The sequence below is a fragment of the Cheilinus undulatus genome, linkage group 23 (genome assembly GCF_018320785.1).
Source record: "Cheilinus undulatus linkage group 23, ASM1832078v1, whole genome shotgun sequence".
Taxonomy (NCBI): domain Eukaryota; kingdom Metazoa; phylum Chordata; class Actinopteri; order Labriformes; family Labridae; genus Cheilinus; species Cheilinus undulatus.
This window is the reverse complement of record NC_054887.1, coordinates 19,280,036-19,303,505: the sequence shown is the minus strand read 5'-3', so window position 1 is coordinate 19,303,505 and position 23,470 is coordinate 19,280,036. Positions and strand designations below refer to the sequence as shown.

General features: G+C 40.4%; 1 protein-coding gene across 3 annotated transcripts in view; it reads left to right on the top strand.

The window, feature by feature from the left end:
* Nucleotides 1-23,470, top strand: part of ptpn12 (protein tyrosine phosphatase non-receptor type 12) — a 64,358-nt gene that overhangs the window by 8,464 nt on the left and 32,424 nt on the right. For all 3 annotated transcript variants that reach the window (XM_041780511.1, XM_041780509.1, XM_041780510.1), the window contains exons 2-7: nucleotides 17,702-17,810; nucleotides 20,768-20,844; nucleotides 20,960-21,055; nucleotides 21,529-21,567; nucleotides 23,157-23,228; nucleotides 23,384-23,443. In XM_041780511.1, the coding sequence (XP_041636445.1) occupies nucleotides 17,702-17,810; nucleotides 20,768-20,844; nucleotides 20,960-21,055; nucleotides 21,529-21,567; nucleotides 23,157-23,228; nucleotides 23,384-23,443 (453 nt within the window). The remainder of the gene's footprint in view (nucleotides 1-17,701; nucleotides 17,811-20,767; nucleotides 20,845-20,959; nucleotides 21,056-21,528; nucleotides 21,568-23,156; nucleotides 23,229-23,383; nucleotides 23,444-23,470) is intronic.

Below are 23,470 nucleotides of genomic sequence, written 5' to 3'. Positions count from 1 at the left end.
ATATTGGATTTTTTTCATACATTTTAAATGTTAAAAATCCATGACTAAAGTCATGGCACATCCTCTCATCTCTAAATGTGGGAATTCAAATGAATGTAGCTGTTGAAAACAGTGACTGGAAAGGCTTTAAACCCAGAAGTGTGCAAAACTCTGCTTGGCTGCAGTGGTCTCTCTGGAACAATTTGGAAATAAAAACATAGAGCTAGAAAGAACTAAAAACCTGTAAATAGTAAACTAATTATAAAAAGACTTCTCTCTTCTCAAACTGAAATCAAGAGCTTAGTGATAGATCAGCATTTCTTTACAAAAAATAAATTATAAACCTTTTTATGAATGAGAAATTGTGAAGACAGTGATTGACAGGCATGCTCCAGTGTGGGTCAAACCATTCTGCCATGGGGGAGACTCAGGGGGTTTTAGGGTGATTAAATTTAAGAGCCTACAAAAAATATTACCTCCAGTTTATAAACTTAAGGTCCTTACATGCTATACGCAATTTTTTCGTGCAAATTATTCACACAAAATATTTACATTTAGAACCTGTAGCGAGTCAAAGCAAGTTTCCTCACCTGCAACATCATTTTGCAGCGCGACAATGCTGCGGATGTTCAAGTAGCCCATTTGCGCTCATATGGACATGTGGGGCTGCCTGTTGCCTGTCTCCCTCTCTACCAGGCTAAAAAAAAGAGGCAAAAACACAAGAACTGATACAGACAGATATGAGGCGATATCAAACATCAGGTGGTGTTGGAGAGGAGGACGTTTCTGTTCCTCTGTCTGCCTTAAAAATCGGCACCACCACTATGTGCGCTCTTTGGAGCGAAACTCACACAGCTGGAGCTGTCTCTAAACTAACAGGACTTCAATGAAATATTTACCAACACAGTCTCCTCTGACCTCAGACAAACGACTTATAAATGCTCCGGATCAACCAGCTAAATGACCCCTCTGACCAGTCTGGAACACAAACAGGTGAGCCAGTCTGTGCGCTGTGGAGAGAGTTAACTCCTCTCACCGCGAGCCTCAGCTATGCAATATTATAACTCTGATTGATCATATTTGACATAGAATGGATGAAAAGTCAATCCCTCCTCTTACAAACTTGGCTGGCACAGTGAATGAAACCGTGAAACAAAACGGCAGTGACGTCCTGGCTGTGCGTAAAAGTGCCGCGTTACGCATGCAGTGAAGGACAGAGAGGACACACCTCCTTTTATCTTCTGCTTCAGTAAATATCACTGTTTATCAGAGGACAGAGAAAACAGCAGATGTTCGCAGCACGAATGTGATTTTAGAATGTACGTAATGTACTCGCAAAATCGTGTCACTCCTGATGTGCAAAGAAAGGCGCTATTTTTCTTAAATAGCCGGCATGTATTTTAAAATCCTGCATACCCCCTAGAGTGCCTTCACGTACGCGTACCCCTATTTGAGAACCACTGATCAAAGCGCGTGCTGGCCGTGGTTTTTGCTTGCATCATCACAGCGTCGTGTGAAAATGCACTGCATTGGGCCATTTGGGGCCGAAAATTTTCGGTGGCCGAATTTTTGGTGCATCCCGACTATACAAGCAACATCCAAGTTCAAATAAATACAGGATTAGGGTAAGGGGCCCGGCCCACCACTGCTCTAGGCCATCTTTTGCTGCAGGTGGTAAGGTACTAACTCAGTTGATAACTGCACTCATGGTGCAAAACCAACAATCCACCTGAAACGTGAGCAAGGGAATCCAAGTAGTGATCACTGTACAACAAGCAACATCCAAACTTTATAAAACACAACTAAACACTCTACCCAAGGGCATGATAGGGAAACTGCCCACATATCCTCCAGGATTGTGAAGCTTAGACCTATTCATTCTCTACAGAGTTGGACTAACACTAATGGATCACCACAGTCAGATTTATCAGGGGAAGTTCACAGAGGGTGAGCATTCAGAGATGCATTGTTTACATCATTCAGCAGGTGGGTAAAGCTGGTGGTATCTTTTAAGGTTCATATATGAGGGAAAAAAGGATGTTTTCAAGAAAAGCTCACGAAATTTTCTTGAAAATTTCAAGATTTTATTTTTGAAAAAAGCTGCTGTGTTTGCTGTGCATCTTGCACTATTGCGACGCTGTAACACACCGTGACATTATTCCACTCTGTGATGCCATTATTAAGCTTTTGTGAATGCAAAGGCAATATAACAGTAGAACTTCTTCATGGTGCTGTTGCAGGGATTGCAGTCTTGAAAGGGCTGGAGAGTGAGTTTTCAAACCTGTGACGGTGGTGCGGTGTCAGTAAGTGAGGGAGTAACAGGATGGAGTTTAGCTCAAGGCCAGTTTGATTGAACCCATGGTTGTTGATAGACATATAGTGATTGAGCTTGTGACCCCTGTGTCACTAGGCCAGCACCAGGCCTGAAAGAAAAACAGCAATTACTGTCGCACTCTGATTCAAATGCATCACAGTGTCGTCACAGGCGTGTTAGTAGAGTTTTCTCCTGTGGCAGCAGCTTATTTAAACCCTGCCATTGTGATAGTGACACCATATCAAACTTAAGCTGCTGCTCTTATTTCAGGTGGTCCTTGTGGCACATGAGCAGACGTTTGCATATAACAGATGCCTTATTACTGTAGGCTGTGCATGTGAGGGTGAGACACTCTAATGGAGGTGTAAAGAATCGTTGAAAGGTGTAGGAAATGTAGCGATTTGGTTGAAGCTAGAAATGCGAAGATGCATGAAGAACCTGATGTAGAGACAGGAAATAAACAAACTAGTGTGAAAGGGAAAGAGGTCTGCATGTTAGAACCCTCAGCTGGGTGACTGCTACAATGTTAACATTATTTCTGTAGCTGTTCTGAGGAACATTAGTCTGGACTGGCTTTACTCAGGAGATCTGCTTCTGTATCGTGTTTGTGTGAGCCTGCCCCACCTTTGAAAGCAGATTACTCCCAAGCAGCACATCAAAGAAAGCCCCCAAAAAAGTGCAAACACACACCTCTCTAAGCATGCGTCCTGTCGGGTAGACATAAAACACTCAGGAGGGGGGGAGGGCAAGAAAATGTGACGTGACAATGCCTAATATACCAGTGTGTGTCTGTGAGCGTGTTTGTGTTTGCGTGAAGTAACAATTTCCACTATCACCAGGGGGGCTTCCCCTTCTCCTCTCTGAGATGTGTGTGTGAATTTTAAGTGCCTGCACACATACAGTATCTAAGCCTGCAGCACATGATGTGGAAGCCTTTATGCTGCTGTATTACACAAGCCCACAAACACCTCACTGGTCAGGGAGGCAAGGACCCCATTCCAATGAGCTTGGATGGCTACGTTTAGCTGAGCCAAGATGATTTATATGACTAAATCTGAAGTCTGAGGTTTCCGTTTGCATAGAATATATCAAAGAAATGATGAAAAAGGAAGGAAAAACTCACCCTCAACATCAGCTATTCAAGAAGACCCTGAATCTATTCACATTCTGCTAGACCTTCTGGAATGACCCGTTTTATTCCTGACAAGGCTTTTTCTAGGGAGCCTTAGTATAATTTTCTCCAAAACCCACTTTCCTAATGATTAAAAATGAGAAGGACGTTCAATGAAAATGTGATAAAGGTTGAAGATGTTTGGCAGCAGTTGCACAGGGGGTTGCATGGTTGAACAGTCTTACACCAGTGTTTTTCCTTGACAGACATTTTGGGGGCTGAACTTTCAAAGGAACTAATGAAAACATTTTGGTGTCATTAACATTATATTGTCAGAATAGTATTATTATTTTTAATCTATCTAGCCTTTACCATCTTAATTTAAATGAGTGGCATAAAAATGATAACGCTCTTAAACAAAGTAAATGACATCACATTTGCTATACGAGCAAAAATAGTTAGCTCATTCCATCTAAAGCTGATGAAGCCTAGCGTTACTTCATGAAAGTCATACCCTAGCTGTGATCAGCTGGTAGCCAGCCTCACCTCCCCCATCCCCGCCGCCTCCTTTATCGCTTAAAGCTTGATGCACCCCCATATTCAGATTCATGCTAATATGGATTAATTTCTTCAGAAATAATTTCACTGTTTTCAATACACATGGTCTTATTTATGGACTTATTTATTGCCTGAATTTGCCGCAAAATACACAAGATTAACCCAAGAATAATCTCATGTAAAATCGCAATCGCAATATTTGGGAAAAAAATTGTAATAAGATTATTTTTGCAAATTGTTCAGCCCTACTCATAGGTGGATTTATGTAAAACATATCAAATATTGAGTCATGCTTGGTAAAAGTGTTCAAATTTCCGATGTTTCGGGGCTGGTTTAAAGCTGTGGGATTAAAAAAGATAACCAAAGTACAACAAAATATTTTTTCTCCCCCACATTTTCCACATTTATTAAACTTCTGGGGGCCGGATGGATGGGGGGGGGGGACTGGATGATCACTGTCTTAAACCTTAACCTTAAGTAATTTTTTTCAGCATTCCTGCTGCATTCCTACACAGACTCATCTTGGGTAATTGACATGCCCAAGAGACTGTTCCACGTGTCCATGACATGGGATATATGTCACATCCATGTGTGCAAAACCTGATAGACGATGTTTGGGAAGGGCAGAGGGTGATCGGACTAACATTCTGTCTGTCACATTCGTTACAGGTCAATCATATGACCTATGAACTAAAAAAATGTGGGCTTGACAGTTCTTTCCTATCAGTAGAGCCAGTCAGTAAATTAAACTCTTGAGTAACATCATCTTCTCCACAAGGAAAAGCTTTCAATGTGTTCTTTGCTCTTCTTTTAATTGAAAAAAAGACAGGGTCTTTAACTTTTTACTGTTTGGCTCTGAAGCTACTAAAATGCCTGTTTATTGAGTGTTTATGCCCTCATTTTTAATCTTAACCACTCAAAGAATTTCAGATGGCTCTGCTGGCTTTGGCAATAAAGTTTTGAGCTAATTCAACAGCAGCTTCAAAGCAGACTTCTTCTTTAATTGGACTTATAGCTGGTAAATCTGACTTTATGGTTCTGCCTTGCCTTGTTCTATCACAAGCTCGAAAATGAGGGCCTGGGCATGTTTTGGCACTGCTTTTATTAGCTTGTTTGTGTGCGTGGGTGCATGGGGGGGGGGCAATACAGGCGTCCGCTTCTGTTTGAGTTTGTGTGTGTGTGTGTGTGTCAACCATTATCAGCTTGCCTCATGTTACTGTAACAAGACTTCCGAATTTCTTCTGGTGTAACAAGCCTTCTTCTTTCTCGCCCACCTCACTCCCTCCCACAGCTTAACCCAGAAACCAGACCTTTTTTTTTCACCCCCTAAGCCGGGTGTTTCACAGAAGAGACGCCATGCAATATTTCCGCTCTGGAGTCATTGTGAGAGCATGTGTGAGGCTTTACATGATGAAAGCGTGGCTGACCCACCAACAAGGCCTAAGAAGTTTATTGATCGAGATAAGGAGGCCAAACAGTCAAACACTCAGGAAATTAGGCAGTAATGCCCCTTTGTGTGTAATGTGTTAGGTGAGAGGAAATGTGTGTGTGGACGAGTCACCGTGGGCATACACGTTAACACAAGCCATCTGAGATTTGTCACCAGATGACAAAAATCTCCTCCATTTGGGTATTAAATTATTCTAAAACCGGTAAATAAACACAAAAATCTCATATTAATTCCCAGAAGCACACAGAACCAGTATGACCCCCCATAAGGACAGAGAATATCAGGGCAGGGGAGTGATTAATACATGAACACGAACACTAAGCACACAATGAGTTCCTGTCCCAGATGATTGGGATTATACGGAGTTTGTCCACATCTGCTTCCTGCTGCAGCCCTACATCCAGAGCGGGAAATTACCACCCGGCAAACACAGATAAATGTTAGCTTTGTTTGATTTCCATGGTGGTGAGTCTGTGCTCCAGCCTTCCCCTTTAATAATATCCATGTATTTTGGAGGTTAAACAATGACTTTTAGAGACTGTGATTCTTCCCAAGCTCATTTTAGAGACACTAATGATAGTGGGGAGGTCATGCTGGTGAAATTATGTTATTCTGATGTTCACAGGGGGAGTCACATGGTGGTCAGCTGCAGGAATAAACTAGTGGGGATTCACAGTCTTGCCCAAGGCTACTTCAACTGTGAATGGAAGCTATACAACACATTTAAGACAGCTTTTGTTGTCTTAAAGGCTTTCTTTGTGTCCTTTAACAGTTCTTGTCTGTCTGATGCCAAATGATAACACCACATCAAAATTTGGTCCTAAACTTCCAGAATGATTTTCAGGGTGCATTTGGGAATGCCACCTAGTATGATTTTGAAAAATAAAAACACTTGGCATTGTTACAGGAAGGCTAGGAGGGATTTAAAGTTGCAGTGTTTCACCAACACTGCAAGAGTGGATGATCAAATTTACCTTCCAAAGCAAGTGGATTGGCGAGATTTCCAGGCGGATGATGGTGACTCACAAAGCTTCAGTCGTATTCCCAGGCATAGGTCATTGTCACACCTTATAGTCCAGGGGACTCGGTCCATTTTGGAACGAAAATTGCGACGTTGTTTACCCTTTCTTTGGTTTGGTTCGCATCATATTGCTCGTGGTAAAATGGACAAAACCATCTGAACACCTACAACCTCTGCCCATTAGGGGCACTGTCATCATAAACAGAAGGCAACCAAGAAGAAAAGATTGCATAGAAGAAGACGAAACCAGAAATCTATCTCCTTTCGCTGGTCTTTTCTTTCACAAAAAAAAAACAAACAAAAAAAAAACAGTTTACGCTGTCTTGGGGTTTCTACCTTTGCATTGGGGCATTACGAGCAGCCAGTGAGGCGGTTAGCTGTCCAGCATGTCACTCTTTACATGAGATGAATAAATCAGCACCGACTACGACGTTTTGCTATGGCCACACAGACGCCAAGCAAGCTACCGACATGTATCCGTATTTGAGCGTATTAAATCACACATAAATCTGTATATCATTACGCTTTATGGCATTGCTTGCGTTTGGTTTACAAGTTGGTCCGCTTTGCTATCACGCCTCAAACGAACCACACCAGGGTTGGTTTTAAAGCGGACCAAGACCCCCTGTTTTCAAGCGGACCAGAGTCTCCAAATGAACCGGACTACCTGGGAAAACGTCCCGAGCCAGAGTTTGTTTAAAGTGGACCAAACAGCTCTGGTGGGAATGCACCCTAAGAATGCCATTGGCATCATTTGCGGAGAAAGACTTTGTAGATTAGCTTAGCAGTAGCTATAGCAGCAGTTTAATCAGAAGTGGACATTCGTTTATTACAAATTGGGCAAAGCATGGCCAAGAAAGCATTTCTTTTTAGAAGAGGTGTTTCTGTTTTTCTCACAACCGGAGCCAGTTGCTGCCAAAGGAAGGTTAACCAACTGGCTCCACTGGTGGTGAACAGTGATAACTGCCTATTGTGGTTGCGTTGCGATGCCTGCAATGCCCTATTCCTTGTTGCTTTGATTGGGCAGTAATGTATGTAAGAGACAGTCTTCATCCAATCATCTGTGGGATTCATTTGAAAGGTTCTGCTCTTCCCAAACACTGTGGATGACCTGTTACCCTGATGGATGGGAAATGTATCCCATGCAATGGAGTGGATACATCTGGCATTTTGGGTTATGATAAAGTTTGTTTCTTTTTTCCTCTCCTTCTTTGCAACATAGCGCACATTTGCTCTCTTTTTCTCTCCTTTTCCTCTCTTGCACAGTTATTGTTTTATAAGTAACAATCAAAACTCATCAGGCAGAAAGTGATTGGCTCAAAAGTGCCAACTAAAGCGATTTTGTTGTACATTAGTTGCATCACAGTGCTGATTTTTCAACAAATGAAGGCGACATCACTAACATGACTTCTATTTTCCCTTTTACAGCATCTTTGAACACAGGCAGTGGTGCCTACTGCTAGAAACACCCATGCACACTCTTAAGGCATTCATTATAAGCATGCACACATTACACAGCAGATTTTTTTCACGACAATAATTAAAGGGTTACCGTGATATTTTTAAATACCCCAGGATACCATGTTACCGCCTGACATTACAGCTTGTATCATTCAGGAAATTCAGGATGAATTTGATCACCATGCACACATGCTATGAAGCTGCTTGAAACTCTTTGTCACTCTTTTGTACATTAATGTAAACCACTGCCAACTTTCCCTGTCCACTCCAACAATATGAAGGCACTAACACTACAGAGAGCAAGCATTACTAAGGGCTTAATGTGTCCATCTTCCTTAGTCTTGGCTTTAGTTTGGTGTGTATAGTGTTAAAAAAGGCTGAGATTTAGAATCGCAAAGGATTTGGCTTGTTAGAAGCAGCACTGATTTTTGATGACTGTTCAAAGCAGGCAGGTGCTTCCTATCCTCTACCACATATACAAAAGGCACAAGATAAAGAGATGACTCATACACAGTTTGCACATCCTAATGCATTAATGACTAACTCCTGTCTATGTTATAGAGCAGAAATGGGTTTCCAGGATTTCCGCTTTGGTGATTAAAGCCTGTTCAGTCCTTTTGGGAAATCTTATTTTTAACATCTGCTTCTTGTTTCATCATTTTCTCACATTGAACCTCTGCCTGTGTGACTCGCATAACAGTCACATACCTGTGTCAGATGATTTATGAGCTCAAAATAATGAAAGTGACAGAGAGAAGGAAAGGGAAGCCTGTTGGCTAATTATAGGAATACAAAATCAGCTTTTTGCCACTGAGTGGTGGGCCGTCCCACTAATACATGTGAGTGTTTGCACCGCTCATGCTATCAGCGCTCCACTGACCTATATTAGCCAGCAGTCATAAAGTGGAAATGGCTGTGCAGCACATGAACGTGCATGCTTGTGGTGCATAAAGTGTGGTGGTGGGGGTGGCAATGGGACATTATCTAAGTCAGGATCTTAAGGACCCCTGAGTCATGCCAGTGGTCAGGGTGTGGTTTCATAACGCTTCCTCAGAGGTTTTGAGCTCAGCCCTGCTCTGTGAAATGATAGTTTCTGTTTTTAATTTGTTGAGAAAACCCTCATTGAAAAGTGAAACACTAGGGGAAGTCTTTTATCATAAATATAAAGCCACAACACAGAATAGAGACTTGAATTATAGCTGTGAAGACGACGTGACTAGTATCAGTTTTACCCTAAAATCACTGTAAAAAGATGGTTAATCTTTTAAATTTTTTTTCTTATTTTGTAGGAACACACATTCCTGATGTCTTGTCTTTTTGCCGAGCAAAGCTGCGTTAACTCAAGCCGTTGCTTCTTAAAAAATGGCCTCATTAATATGTTCTTTAGTGTTCTGTGTTAATAAGTATAAGTGTCAAAAATATAAGAAATAATTGAAATACTCAGTACATTTGCATGCACAGTTATGTCACCAATTTCAGCCTGATCTGCAAGGCTTCCCTCGTGGAAACATCTAAATAGAAAATCTCAGGTTTTATAGTAGTTAGAACCACTTATTTTCACATAGATTTAGCATAGTTTCCTCTTAATTCGACCCTTGTAGGTTGGGGCCTGGTTCCAGCAGATATATTTGTAGCTATAACAAAAAACACAGTTTTAATTACATTTTTTTGCCCTTAGAAGACCCTTTTAAATTTAAGGAATGTGAATGAATGACGAGGAAGACTTCAGCTGGTGTAAATCTTTCCACAAACTTATTTGTACATACATATGGCGGATGTTTACAGTTGATATCAAGGATGCACGTGGTTAGCCAGCTAAACGGTTAAATTCATATAACAAAATAACTAGCCTTAGATCTATGTGCCCGTTAACCCCATAACCTATAATTCTTTTATAACATGGGTCTGAACTCTGGTCAAATTAAAGCTGTAATGAAGCCTCTCTCCACTAGTGGCCACTGTTGCTTCAGTTAATAGCCGCTACCTGCCTGTCAGAGCTGTCTTCATCACTTTGCCAGATGTAAATATGTGGCTTAGTGATAATCATGTCGTAGGAACAGCGCGTTATGTCTGGGTTTTTTTTAACTAGAAAATTTAAGTAAAGTGATACGTAGGCTGTCGAGGGTTATGCTCAAGTATAACTCCGCTAAGAGCAAAGAAGGCTGGCGGGGCTAGCTGCTAATTTTAGCCATGCTCTACTCTGCATAACATTTGGCTTTTCCATTTCATTGAGCTGCTTGGCTCTACTAGCTTCAGTTAGCATGGTTTTGTCCATCCAGAAGAAGCAGTGTTTGGTCTAGCTGTCCAGTCACATCATGCCTGTCCATGCTGTTGTTCCGAGGCACTTCAAAGTTTGGTTCAGCGATTGCTACTGAAACACATCTGCAAAATGTCCTGGGATGATGACAACCAGCTGTGACGTCACCGCAGCATGCTTGAAAGCGTGCCTCAGAGTGAGACCATTCTTGGCACAGCTCAGCCAAACTTGTGATGGATAGATAAATCAGCATGGCTCTGTTTGGATTGGGGTAGCCAAAAGTCATAGTGGAAAAGCCCCATTAGGCTCATATCATACCCACTGACACAATGCAATTTAATGGGTGTTTAGGGGAATAGGGAAATAGACAGGGAGCTAAGCTGGAAGGCAAAACTCTCAATTTACTTGTCAAGCTTTGTTCCAACCCTCACCTATGGCTATGAACTCTGGGTAATGGCCAAAAGAATGAGATCGCAGGTTCAAGCTGTTGAAATGAAATTCCTCATTTTAAATGGTACTAATATCCTCCTTTTCCATGATCTGTTGTTGATGCTTCTGTTTATACCATCACCATGCTCTTTAATGTTTTTTCCACCTCTTTCATTTACTCCTAACATCATCAAAATATTCAGTGTTCTGACATTTTTCTGTCGAAGTCAATATGACTTTGCAGCGTCTTTGCTCATTTGGGACACTAATGCCACACAGAGAGAAAGAAAGCCAATAAGAATGCCAATCTGGATTATTATTAAACCAGCAGAGAGAGAGAGGCCTTTTACTCTCCGTGCTGTAGCGGTGCATCTTTATCCGGCATGCTCACAGTGCAGGAGATGGATTTTTCTAAGAGCATTGTAAAGGGTGACCTATTTTAGTGCGTGTGTGCATGGAAGGTGACCGTCCTCTCTGCTACAAGCGCTAGAACTTCCCAGCTACAACCACAAACCTTTATTTCCCAGCTTCTCTTGGAAGAGCATATTTTCTGCCAATCATTGACGAGCTCAAGAGAAAGAATGTGTTTCTCTGCATGTGTGTGTGTTTGTGAGTGTGTGTGTGTGAATAATTCAGTGTGCCAGGGAAGTACAGCGATGCTGACTTATTCAGCCAAGAGACAGAAAGTAGGTTAGACCTGCTAACAACTACAGCACTCTCTCTTTATACATCTACCTCTCCTGCACTCTCTCTTTCCTCTAATTCTAGTCCTACTTTCTTTAATCTTTTTTTTTATTGTCTCTCCATCTGTCCCCCTCTCTCTCTCTCTCTCTCTCTCTCTCGCTCTCGCTCCCTTTCTCTCTCTCTCTGCCCAGTAACTGCCCTGGCATCCTCCAGTCATTTCAGGCCAAGTCAACTCATTGTGAAGAAATGTGTCTGAGAGCACACATGACTCGGTCGCACCCTGAAGGGGTCCGTGACGGCGGCACTGAGCTTTTTGGGGCCAACGCCCTCAGTGTGCGTGTTGGGCAGTGGACGTTAGAGCATTCACAGGAAGCTGGACAGCTCAGTCATGCTGTTTGAATCCCCTGACTGACAGGAAGTGAGAAAATAGTCAAAATAAAAGTAAATATTCCATGAGCATGGAGCCAGATAAGGGTGAGGAAGATTTTCTATCATTTTTCCAAACATTTCCCCCGAAATTCTTCAGTCGGAAACTTTTTAATAGGTTCTTTGCTCCAGATGAGGGACAGGAAGTGATTTCCGCATATCAAAATAAATCCTGAAGTTGACACAATTTTATCAGAAAAAATGACTAGGGAATTGATTCCCTATAAGGATAGTTTAGGCATATTTTCTCTCAGTAGAATTATTGGCTCATATTTTCTATCATTCCTGTGCATTTTTTTCTAGTGAGTTTTTTTGTTGATGCCTCTCCTTGTACACATTCTCTTATTTTGAGGATGCACAACAAATCTTGTGCAACATATAAAAGAAAAGAATAAGGCTACTCTCAAGTAATAATATAAGGAAGGATATTTACTTTGCTCCGAACCCCCTCCTCTATTCAGAAGCTAGTAGGAAGCGACAGAGTGTGTAAAGAGAGCGTGTGAATGAAAGACAGAAATAAAAGAGCCCATTAGCTTCGTTACCAAGAGCCTCTTAAAAGCCTTGGCTCCCGTGCTTTTCTGCACTCCCGTTTTCATCCTTGTTTTCCTCTGTTTTCATTTTTTCTGCCTCCATTTTTCTCTTTTTCTCCCTGTTTATCTAAAATACTCTTTTCTTCTTGCTCTACTGCTTCCTCTCTCTTTCTCTGTCCCTGAGACTCTCTGTCTCTTGTTTAGTGACGGTACAGAGCAGCAGGGGTGAACTCCTCTCTATGTTCACTGTAGTTCTTTTGCATCCTTCAGGCTTTGACATTATCTGTGAGCACACACACGTGCTAGTTTGTGTTTTGTGTAACAGAGGAAGTATGGGTAATTAGAAACAGGCTCTGTCCGTGGGACAATGGAAGAGTCTGAGAAAAAGGCAAAAGACAGATGGTAGCTGCACCTCTATCAAAGTTTAAATGTATGGGTTTGTCAAAGAGGTTGGTTGTTTTTCAACATTGTTATATCTGGCGTGGCAGATTGTCATTATAAATGCTTGAGATGTCTGTTTCTATAGAAAGAATTGATTTGCAGATATTTGTTATCTTTGAGATATAAAACTGCTACATGCACTTTTTAAAGGATTGAAAATGCTAATTTGATGAGTGGAAATTAAGTCAGTTTGATGCCATATCTAACATTGGGTTGACTTGACTTAATAGTAGATCTCTGAAATTAAATTTAAGCCAAACTACGAAATGTAGAGTGTTTGTTCTTCATATTATCCCTCATAATGTGGGTCACACTTGTACAAATCATAAAGTGGAATCCAAAATTTGTGTCTTAACACACCAGATTTGTTGGAATAAGGTCGCTGTAAACGTGTGAAAGCACTGAGATCAATGTGTGACACAAGTTTTGATCTAGAACGTCAACAAAAGTTGTTCACCTCTTTCCCTGGCTTGGTTTTATTTGAGCAGGGTAAATATCTGAGCCCATGACATCACTAGTGTTGATGGGGAATTACCCCGCCCCCCCAATGCTACAATGATATAAAATTAGTTCATCTCAACACAGTCTGTTGTTAACTGATGTCACTACCTTCATTAAAAGTTAACAACCATCTACATTCTGTGTTTCTGTTCATTGTGTGGTAAATTTCTCAAATGGGTCAGCCACGGTGGCCTACGAGTCACTAAAAGTTTCATAATGGAGAGATTTGTGCCAGAAAACAGTAAATTTAATCTCCAACTTGTGTTTCTGCTCTGGCACAGATCCAGGCAGCTGGGCTCTGATCAGAAGTTTTTTTTTTTTTGTTTTGTTTTTTTTTAGAATCTTCCTGTGTGGGCGGGGCTTCTTCTCTTTCAAGCAACACGCCTATAGCATCCTAGAGCAGATTTCACTGCCTCATTTTCCATGATTTTGAATAATTAATTTTAAAAACTTTGATGTTTTTTCATAACTGAAATTTGGCCTGGTGGTTCAGAACACTGTGGCCTGTCATACAATAACCTAAAATAAATATTTTTTTATCACTGTAAAGGGACTTTTAGGTCTTTTTTCCTAAGTAGCAAATGACTTTCATCATGTTGCTATTAAGGCAAATGATGCAAGGTAAGCTAGGCCCCCAATGTCTAACTGTGTAAGCTCCAGGGAGTTTACACTTTAGATTTTTTTATTTCCTAATGTACCCAAGCATGATTACTCCCCCTCTGCCCAGCTGGTCTGCTTTCATCTTATTAACAATGCTCTACCTATGCACACTATTGGATGCACACAGTTCGATACAGTGGGCGGCAGTATGCACGTAGTTTCCGAAGCCGCCAAGAAGAAGAAATACAAAGAGGCAACCATGTCAGCTACTTGCGTCCATATTTGTTTATAATCCTTATGCACAATGGAGGCTCTCTTGCAGACTACCAAGGATGTTTTCATTACCCTTCATGACCCTCTTCCTACTTCCACAATTTGAGATACGACAGTTTTTGAAGAGACAGGAGAGGTTCTGAACTGCCCTTATAACTCTAGCTGCTGTTGGGTACCTCATACTTGAGCATGGTTTGTTCACACCTCCCACGGACTGTGCCTAGGTACACATGAGCCATGCCCTCTTTAAGCGAGCTTATGCATAGTGTACAAGTCTGGTACGCTCATGTTCACACTGATTAATGCCTGGGTCCTTAATGTTAAACCAGTCATAGTTGGAGAATCTGCCTGTACTTGTACCAGTTTTCCACGAGTGAGGTAAAATAGGCTACTAAGAGAAAATCCCCATCATCATTGCAGTGTTGGGGGGCAGCGTTGTGTTTATGTTTGTCTCCACATTAATGTGTTTTGTGGTTAGGGGAAGGGGGGATCACAAACCATCTCAAATATCCATCTCCTGCCGTCTCTGCTCATTCTGCGCCTGAGCATGTGTACACATGTGTATGTGTATGCTGGCGTGTTAGTTCCCGGGCTCTGGCCCAACACAGGAGCAGACCTCTGTTGGAAATGTAATTCACATGAGGCCAGAGGAGCTCTAATGCTATTACCACACATACAGACACAAGCACAGCTGTGCTGCCGCCCACAGACTGTGTGTACCTCTAAGACTCTTTTCTCTCCCTTGTTTCCTCCTTTTTGGTCTCTGATCGTCAGTCGTTGCGGTTTACCAAGTTGAGTTTTGCAAAATGAAAGGTGAAGAAAAATGCATTTTGTCTTCAGGGTGCTGCTGCGATGCTAGACTACACTGTTTATGAGCGTGTCTGCAGTATTAAGGAAAAAATGTAACAACCAAAGTGAGGCAAGCTTAGGAAGTGATGCCTTGAGGTATGAGTTTGTCAGGAAAACAGAATGTTCAGTGTGCATCCTAACATGAGGAAAGTCTGCTGTGAGAGCCAGAAAGAAGAGTTAGGATCTTTTTTTTTCTTTTTAATTTCCACACGAGGATCCAGCAGCCTAAACGCCCACGCTGACTTTCTCAGAGTGAAACAGAGAGAGACGGGGGGGAGGAGCCGTGGAGTAATGCCTAATTTCCTCACTGTCTCCGAACCAGCTGAGAAAGACCTTGATAGTGGTATCATGTGAACGCTATCAGAGTTAAACAGCAGGAGTTACTGAAGTCTTGCTGTGCTTTTTAAGTTTTCTTCAAAGTGTCATGGTAAAACTTGAGGCAACAGTCAAATTATAGAAAGAAGTGCTGTAAAATTCAGTGGAAGTCTCAGAAAATACCCTCATTTGTGATGCTGCTGCTGTCAGACTAGTCACTGTCTTTACATCTAATGTTTTCATAAAGAATTGGAGTGTGGAGGGAACTGTTCAGCAATATAGATTCAGATTTTCAGAGCTCCAGCTCAAGTCTTTTCACTCCCAAAGGATGCTTGTGATGTTAAGATGAAACCACGTACAGGTACATCTAAAAAAATTAGAATATCATGAAAAATTCAATATTTTTTGTCACTCATTTCAGAAAGTGAAAACCCATATATTATATAGACTCATTACACATAGAGTGAAATATTTCAAGCCTTTATTTCTTGAAATATCGATGATTATGGCTTACAGATTATGAAAACCCAAAATTCAGTGTCTCAGAAAATTTGAATATTACATAAGATCAATAAAAAAAAGGATGTTTTAAACAGAAATGTTAGGCTTCTGAAAAGAATGTTCATTTCTATGCCTTCAATACTTGGTTGGGCCTCCTTTTTCATGAAATACTGCGGCGTGGCGTGGAGGCGATCAGCCTGTGGCACTGCTCAGATTTAATGGAAGCCCAGGTTGCTTTTATAGCAGCCTCCAGGTCATCTGCATTGCTGGGTCTGGTGTCTCATCTTCCTCTGGACAACGCCCCATAGATTCTATATGGGGTTCAGTTTGATGGTCATTGAACCAGCTTTTGGTACCTTTGGCAGTGTGGGCAGGTGCCAAGTCCTGCTGGAAAATGAAATCAGCATCTCCATAGAGTTTGTCAGCAGAAGGAAGCATGAAATGCTCTAAAATGTCCTGGTAGATGGCTGCGTTGACTGTAGACTTCAGAAAACACAGTGCACCAACACCAGCAGATGCCATGGCAGCCCAAATCATCACTGACTGTGGAAACCTCACACTGGACTTCACGCAATGTGGATTCTGTGCCTCCCCACTCTTCCTCCAGACTCTGGGACCTTGATTTCCAAATGACATGCAAATAGACTTTCATCTGAGATGAGGACTTTGGACCACTGAGCAACAGTCCAGTTCTTTTTCTCCACAGCCCAGGTAAGACACTTCTGACGTTGTCTCTGGCGCAGGAGTGGCTTGACACAAGGAATTCCACATTTGTAGCCCATAGGATTCGTCTGTGTGTAGTGGTTCTTGATGCACCGACTCCAGCCTCAGTCCACTCCTTGTGAAGCTCCCCCAAATTCTTGAATGGATTTTGCTTGACAGCCCTCTCAAGGCTGCGGTTATCCCTTATGCTGGTGCACCTTTTACTACCACACTTTTTCCTTCCACTCAACTTTCTTTGAATATGCTTGGATACAGCGCTCTGTGAACAGCCAGCTTCTTTAGCAATGACCTTTTGTGGCTTACCCCCCTTGTGGAGGGTGTCTTCTGGACATCTGTCAAGTCTGCAGTCTTCCCCATGCTTGTATAGCCTACTGACCCAGACTGAGAGACCATTTAAAGGCTCGGGAAACCTTTGCAGGTGTTTTGAGTTGATTAGCTGATTAGGGTGTGACACCATGACCTTCCAATATTGAACTCTTTCACAATATTTAAATTTCTGAGACACTGAATTTTGGGTTTTCATTATCTGTAAGCCATAACCATCAAATTTTCCAAAAATAAAGGCTTAAAATATTTAACTATGTGTAATGAGTCTATATGATATATGGGTTTCATTTTCTGAAATGAGTGACAAAAAACATTGAATTTTTTCACGATGTTTTAATTTTTTGAGATGTACCTTTATATGCTTGTAAAAAGAGAGTTTTCACTGATGACTTAAGCAGTGGTACATGTTTGTGTTCCCTGGTTTCAGTATAACATTTCTGTGCTTGTATACTGGTATATGTTAGTTTATATCACAGTGTAAAGGTTCTGACACAAAGATGTTGTAATTGTTCTCTTCCCATCGTCTGAATGTGTCTTCATTAGTGTCAGCTGTTATTACATTTGACCACTTAACTCTACTGAGTGTCTCCCAAAGAGGAAAGGGAGTAATTGTTTGAGTCCATGTGGCTGTTAGGAAAGTAGCTGTGTTGTTAATGTTGAAGGATGGATATGTTATGTGTGTTGAAAGAGTTAAACCATTGTTTGCGATACTTTATGGTAGATCCTCAGCTTAAAAGCTTCCACCATTCTGTGAAATTCTATTATATAGCTCTCTCTCTCTCAGGTTTGACCATGTTTTACCTACATTTACAGCAATCATGTTTTCTTTTTTTTTTGTTTCTAGGCCCATTTTTGATCAAACAAACCATATCATCCCCTTGGGTTAGACAGTAGGAAAGAAACATAATCTATGACTTTATATTAATGTTTTTTCTCTTTTTTTTATTCCAGCGGTTACGAAGATTATCAACCAAATACCGGACGGAAAAAATCTACCCCACCAACGTAGGAGAGCGGGAGGAGAATGTGAAGAAGAACAGATACAAAGACATACTGCCATGTAAGCTCCACACTTCAGATATTTTCTCCATTATCTTTGACAACAAAGGATGTCCAGTCTACATATTGATGTGCATGCTTGGTACGTCCAGCTTCTATACAGATGAATCAAGGGAATTATTTTTGCTGCTTTTATGCTTATAAAGTATTTACATACTGAGCTGTTAGATGAAGAAACAAAGGATAAGAAACAAGGGATGCAATGTCCAATATTATCAAGACAACCTGGCTGCAGACTGCGGATCTCAGATGCACCCCCTTGCAGACTGTGAGACACGGAATCTGTCAGAACAGAAATCTACACTGACATTTTCAAAATAAAATCAATTGGGTTATGGTAAAGGTTAGGCCAGTGGTTGTCACCCTTTTTCTCTGGAGCCCCCCTACTTTTACCTAAAAAAACCTGAAGCCCAAACAGACCCATATGAAGTTAGAAAATGATAGATTGCTGTCAAAAATCAACACCAGTTCCCCCCATGAAAACACTCTTAACACAGCTAATGTAGGTAAGGTTAAAGCTGACGAAGCTACATTAACGTTTTAGATAAAATAGCTACATTGCTAAATCTAAAGTTAACAAAGCCATGTTAGCTACTTAAGCTACAGAGGTTTTTTAGCTACATAGCTAAAGGTAACAAAGCAATGTTAGGTACACAACTAATATAGATAAGGCTAAAGCTAATGAAACTACATTCGCTATGTAGACAAAGTAGCTAAATTGCTGAATCAAAAGCCAACAAAGCTATGTTGTCTGTGTAAGCTATGTGGGTAAAAGTAGCTACATAGCTAAAGCTGAAGCTAATGATGCTTCATTAACTACTTTACTCATGTAGCTTAAGCTAAAGCAAACAAAACTACATAAGCTACATTAGACTATGCCTAGTTGCTAAAACTAGACCTGTTTTTAGAAGTAGTTACACAAACTGTGGCTCAATTAGCTTGATTTGCTTTAGCTAAAGCTATTGTAGCTACATTGGCTTAGGTATTATGTCTGTCTCACTAGTAGTAACGTCAGCTACATAGCAAGTGAAGCAATGGTAGCTTTAGCTTAAGCTAACAGAGCTGAAGTGAGCCACCCTTTGCGTAACTTGTTCTAAAATGGGTCTTGACATAATTTAATCCCTGATTACACATGAGACCTTTTTTCTGTTTTATGTAATGTTACAGGGTCTGTAATGTTTGCAGTGTTTTTTCTGTCATGAATGTAAGTGGTAGACTACATAAAGTTGAATTTAAAAAAAAAAAAAACCTTCGCAAACTTTGTACCAGCAAATAATGGCTTTTCCGTTCTGACAGATGCTGCGTCTCACAGTAGTGGTGTGCAGTCTGCAGCTAGACTCCTCTTGAGTTTCTGTTGATGATGCCACCCTTAACGTGAACAGCTTCATATTAAACAACACTGTTGGCAGGTTTGCAAATATTATGCAAGGCTTAGGTGCTCCTGCCAAGTTTTAACTTAAAGTAACTCCTTTTTAAGTTTTTAATTGAACTTCAGATTCATTTGTAGGGTGGTATTTGAACTTTTGTTGACCTTTATTTGTTGGGCTATGCTTATATTTTGTCTGTTTTTATGAACCTGAAACCTCTCAGACATTTTTATGAATAAGTTGAACATGATCACCTTCATGAAAGTAGTATGTTTTTTTTATAGTTATTGTGAGATGTACCTGAAAATAGCTCGCAGCTGCAATTTTAACTTCTCATTTGAACTCACACTACATATTGCTTACTACTTGCCTGCTTAATGTAACATACAGAGGAACTGCAGGGGTGTACAATCTCACATTGCATGTCTTGATATCTATGACATGTTTCAAATACCATCCAGTAGCACTATTTGAGCCGGTATAGCTCTCAGGTATCTTGTTCCACTCCTACCGTATTTTTCCATCTTGTTAAGTCTTTCTCATCCACCATTCTGATCACCTCACAGACAAGAATTAGGCCAAATCTTTTAAATTTAGAACAAATATAATAAAGCACAGACCTGGTCCTCTGAGGTTTCTGCTAGCTGACACATATTAGAGCAGAGTCTGAAGGAAATCCCTCAAAGTGTTCTAAAAATAGTTTTCAAGGATGGTCTGGAGAGCAAGGGATGAATATGATACCAAATAACATTGACCTTTGACCTAAATAATCTGATCAGTTGATCAGTGGTCATTGGTGAGCGTTTGTGCTGAGTATGAAGATGATGAATAAATACATTGCACTTGCACTTTCATTTTATGTTCTTCAGATAATCAGATATTATGATGTGTCAACATCAGGCTGTCTTGTGTTATATCAGTCATTGCAGCAGCCAGTGTTGTGATATCATCATAACCACAGTCCACATATTGCATCATGCTTTCCTGTATTATTTCTGTATGATACTGTATTGTATCATGGAGTACCCTGCGATTCCCAAAGATGTTGGGACAGCCATTCTGTTCCATGTCATATCACGTCTTCAGTAGCCCTTCAGACTTTCACATCACGTATGTATGAAACTGTACATACGTGGATTTAGAACACAAAGGCGGTATGTCATTATAGGTCATGTTTTAGTCTCTGTCTCATGTACGCACAAAGCTCGCTCGGTACTTAATGACCCCAGGCAAGGCTCCCATGACCCGACATCTGTCCTACTTTTTTATACCTTTATCCTCTTTTTCTTTTCTGTCTGTCCATCCATTCATTCTTTCATTCATTAAGGCTTTTAGGGAATGAGCTGCTGATAAGGCACAGGGAGAGCTGGTTCATCCGTGACAGATGTGTACACGCATACATGCATAGGAATAAGGGTTTTGCAACATGTCCATTGACCTCTTTGCACGTCCTTGTTTGCCCTTAGTCTTTGCTCCTCTCTTTATCCTACTCTGACCATTTTATCCACTATTTTTCCTTCTCCTATTTCGCCAAATGATTCTGGAAATGTTGAAAGCTATGAATTGAACCTTACCCTCTTTATCTCCCTAGTTGATCACAGCAGGGTGAAGCTGACGTTAAAAACGACCAATCAAGACACTGATTATGTCAATGCAAACTTCATTAAGGTAAATTTGCCACAAAACCTTTTATTTTCTTTGTTTTTTGGTTGGACTGCAACGTTGATGCACTAGATTAGTGACTAGATTTTCACGTTACTTCCTTTATTCTTCCTCCTGTCAGGGTATGGATGGCCCAGAAGCCTACATCGCCACTCAGGGTCCACTGCCAAACACTGTCATCGACTTCTGGAGGATGAACTGGGAGTACAATGTAGCTGTGAGTATGACAGAAGAGAATGAATCGAATGAGAATACTCAAACTTTAACAAAAGTGTTACCTAAAGTAGTTGAAATAAATATTTAACATTGTTTTAAGCAATTAAGAAGCGCATTGGGACTGCTTATGCTTGAACAGATGTATATGTATGAAGAGGAGGGAGCGACAGAGCTGTACTTAGGTTTAACTAGCACTTACAAAGCTTGAGATTGCAGCTGGGATGATAACTTTTGTAGGATCAAAGAGACTTACATGAGATATGGATGTAAGAGTAAAGGGACTGCTACTGTCAGAACACAAGCAACGATAGTGAGCCTTTTTGTTTTAATTTGAAATGTTCATACTCGACAGGTTACTCCTCATCCTTTGAGCCTTTTTTCTACTACAGCAGAAACCATGAGTCAGTAGATCTGGAAATGTTTTAGTCATGAGAGCGTAAATATTGATTTCAATCCTCCTCATTGTCTTTGCAGGTTATTGTTATGGCTTGTCGAGAGTTTGAGATGGGAAGGGTAAGGCTGACAAACTTAATTTCATCACGTATTTTTACTTGTTTGTACTATAACAAGTGATTGAAATTCTTTGTCTACAATAAAATACTGAAATACTGGTAACAAATGTTGATGTCCGAAAAGAAAATATGCCACTCAGAACAGATTTTCCAGTCAGTTTTACTCACAGCATCACACCAACATAACTTTTCATGGTTGTGCTTTTAAAATGAAAGGCCCAAGGCTTTGACAGAATGATTGATGCAAAGTTAAAGAATGAAGCACATAAAGTAGAAGGAAATAAATAAATTGATCCTGCACATCACCATCTAAGGCTAATTTTGTAGTCTTTAGTTCCTTAGATATCAGGACGTGCTATTAAGTATTGTCTTGCAATGCATCACAGAATTTCTGTGTTGTAGTATTATTGTTTTCATAGGCCAATTGTTAGTACCTCATGGTATTATTTCATAATGCATCATTTTATATGCTATCACACTGCATAACACTGTTGTATCATAGTGTAGCATATGATGTGGTACTGTAAAATGCTCATAACTTCTTAACCTGATTCTTAAAGCTAACATTAAAAATCAGTTATTCCAGAATTGCTGTACCATGATTTAATCATTTTTGTTGGTCAGTTACATACAGTATCATAGCATATTGTATTGCACCACACCAACCTCACAGCACTGGACTGTATCTTATTTTATTCTAACGTATGTTGTATCAGATTGTATCACAACATCTCAATGGATAGTATTGTATTTTGTCACATCACAGTGTTTCATATCAAATTATATTATATTACTACATTTCAAATTATATACTATCGTATCAAACCTTAACACATAGTATCAATTTATATCCCATCGTACTGCTATTGTACCAAACTATACCATAAAATATTATATTGCATTGTGTTGTATCTTATCACATTGCATCGAATCATATCACATCATGTTGTGTTACCATGTTTTATCGTTTCGTACATAATGGCATTGTATCATACAGTGTCGTATCATATTGCATGGTGTCGTGTCTTATTGTAACGTATATCGTATAAAATTTTATCTGAACATATTGCAGTGGTTAGTCATGACTAACTGTATTGTGCCATATCTTGTTCTATTGTACTGCACTGCACTTCGTCACACTATGTTTCCCATTGCACTGTAAAGCACTGTATTGTGATTTCTCTTATAATTCCCATCTCTACTGTACACTTGTCTTATTCATCTGCAGAAAAAGTGAATAATGATGAACTACATGTGAGGTAGCAACCCACTGTGGCTTCATTTCAAAACCTCATCTAAAGAGATGAACAAATTAAAAAGAAATTAAAAAGCTATCAACTTAGACCTTAACCTTATCAAAAATGTAAACAAGCATTGAAAATTCAGATGGGGGACATGAACTGTATGTACTGGATATTAAGTAAACCATAAGTGAAATATGTTTAGTCCTTGTCATTTCACATTAGTTTAATGTTTATTTCAATCCAGAAAGTGTGTGTGTTGGTGTGTATGTGTGTACAGGAAGCTGCGGTGTTTCTCTGGTGTTCTCATCGCAGCCAAAGCTAACTCCTGTTCTTCTTCTCTACTCAGAAAAAGTGTGAGCGCTATTTCCCGCTGCTTGGGGAGGAGCCCATGAGTTTTGGCCCTTTCCGAATCTCCTGTGTAAGTAGACAAATCCGTAATATCACAGCTGTGTGTAATTGGGGATGAAGGGGGGTAGTCTTGTTTTTTTAGACTCCTGCATTTCTCACATTTTGTTCTTATGACCATTTTAGTCATGGATTGTGAAGAAGTTCTGTTTTTGTGTGTGTTTCTAGGATTCAGAGCAGGCCAGGACAGACTACTTTATCAGGTCACTGATGGTGGAATATGAGAATGTAAGTTTTCTGATCTATTGCTCACTG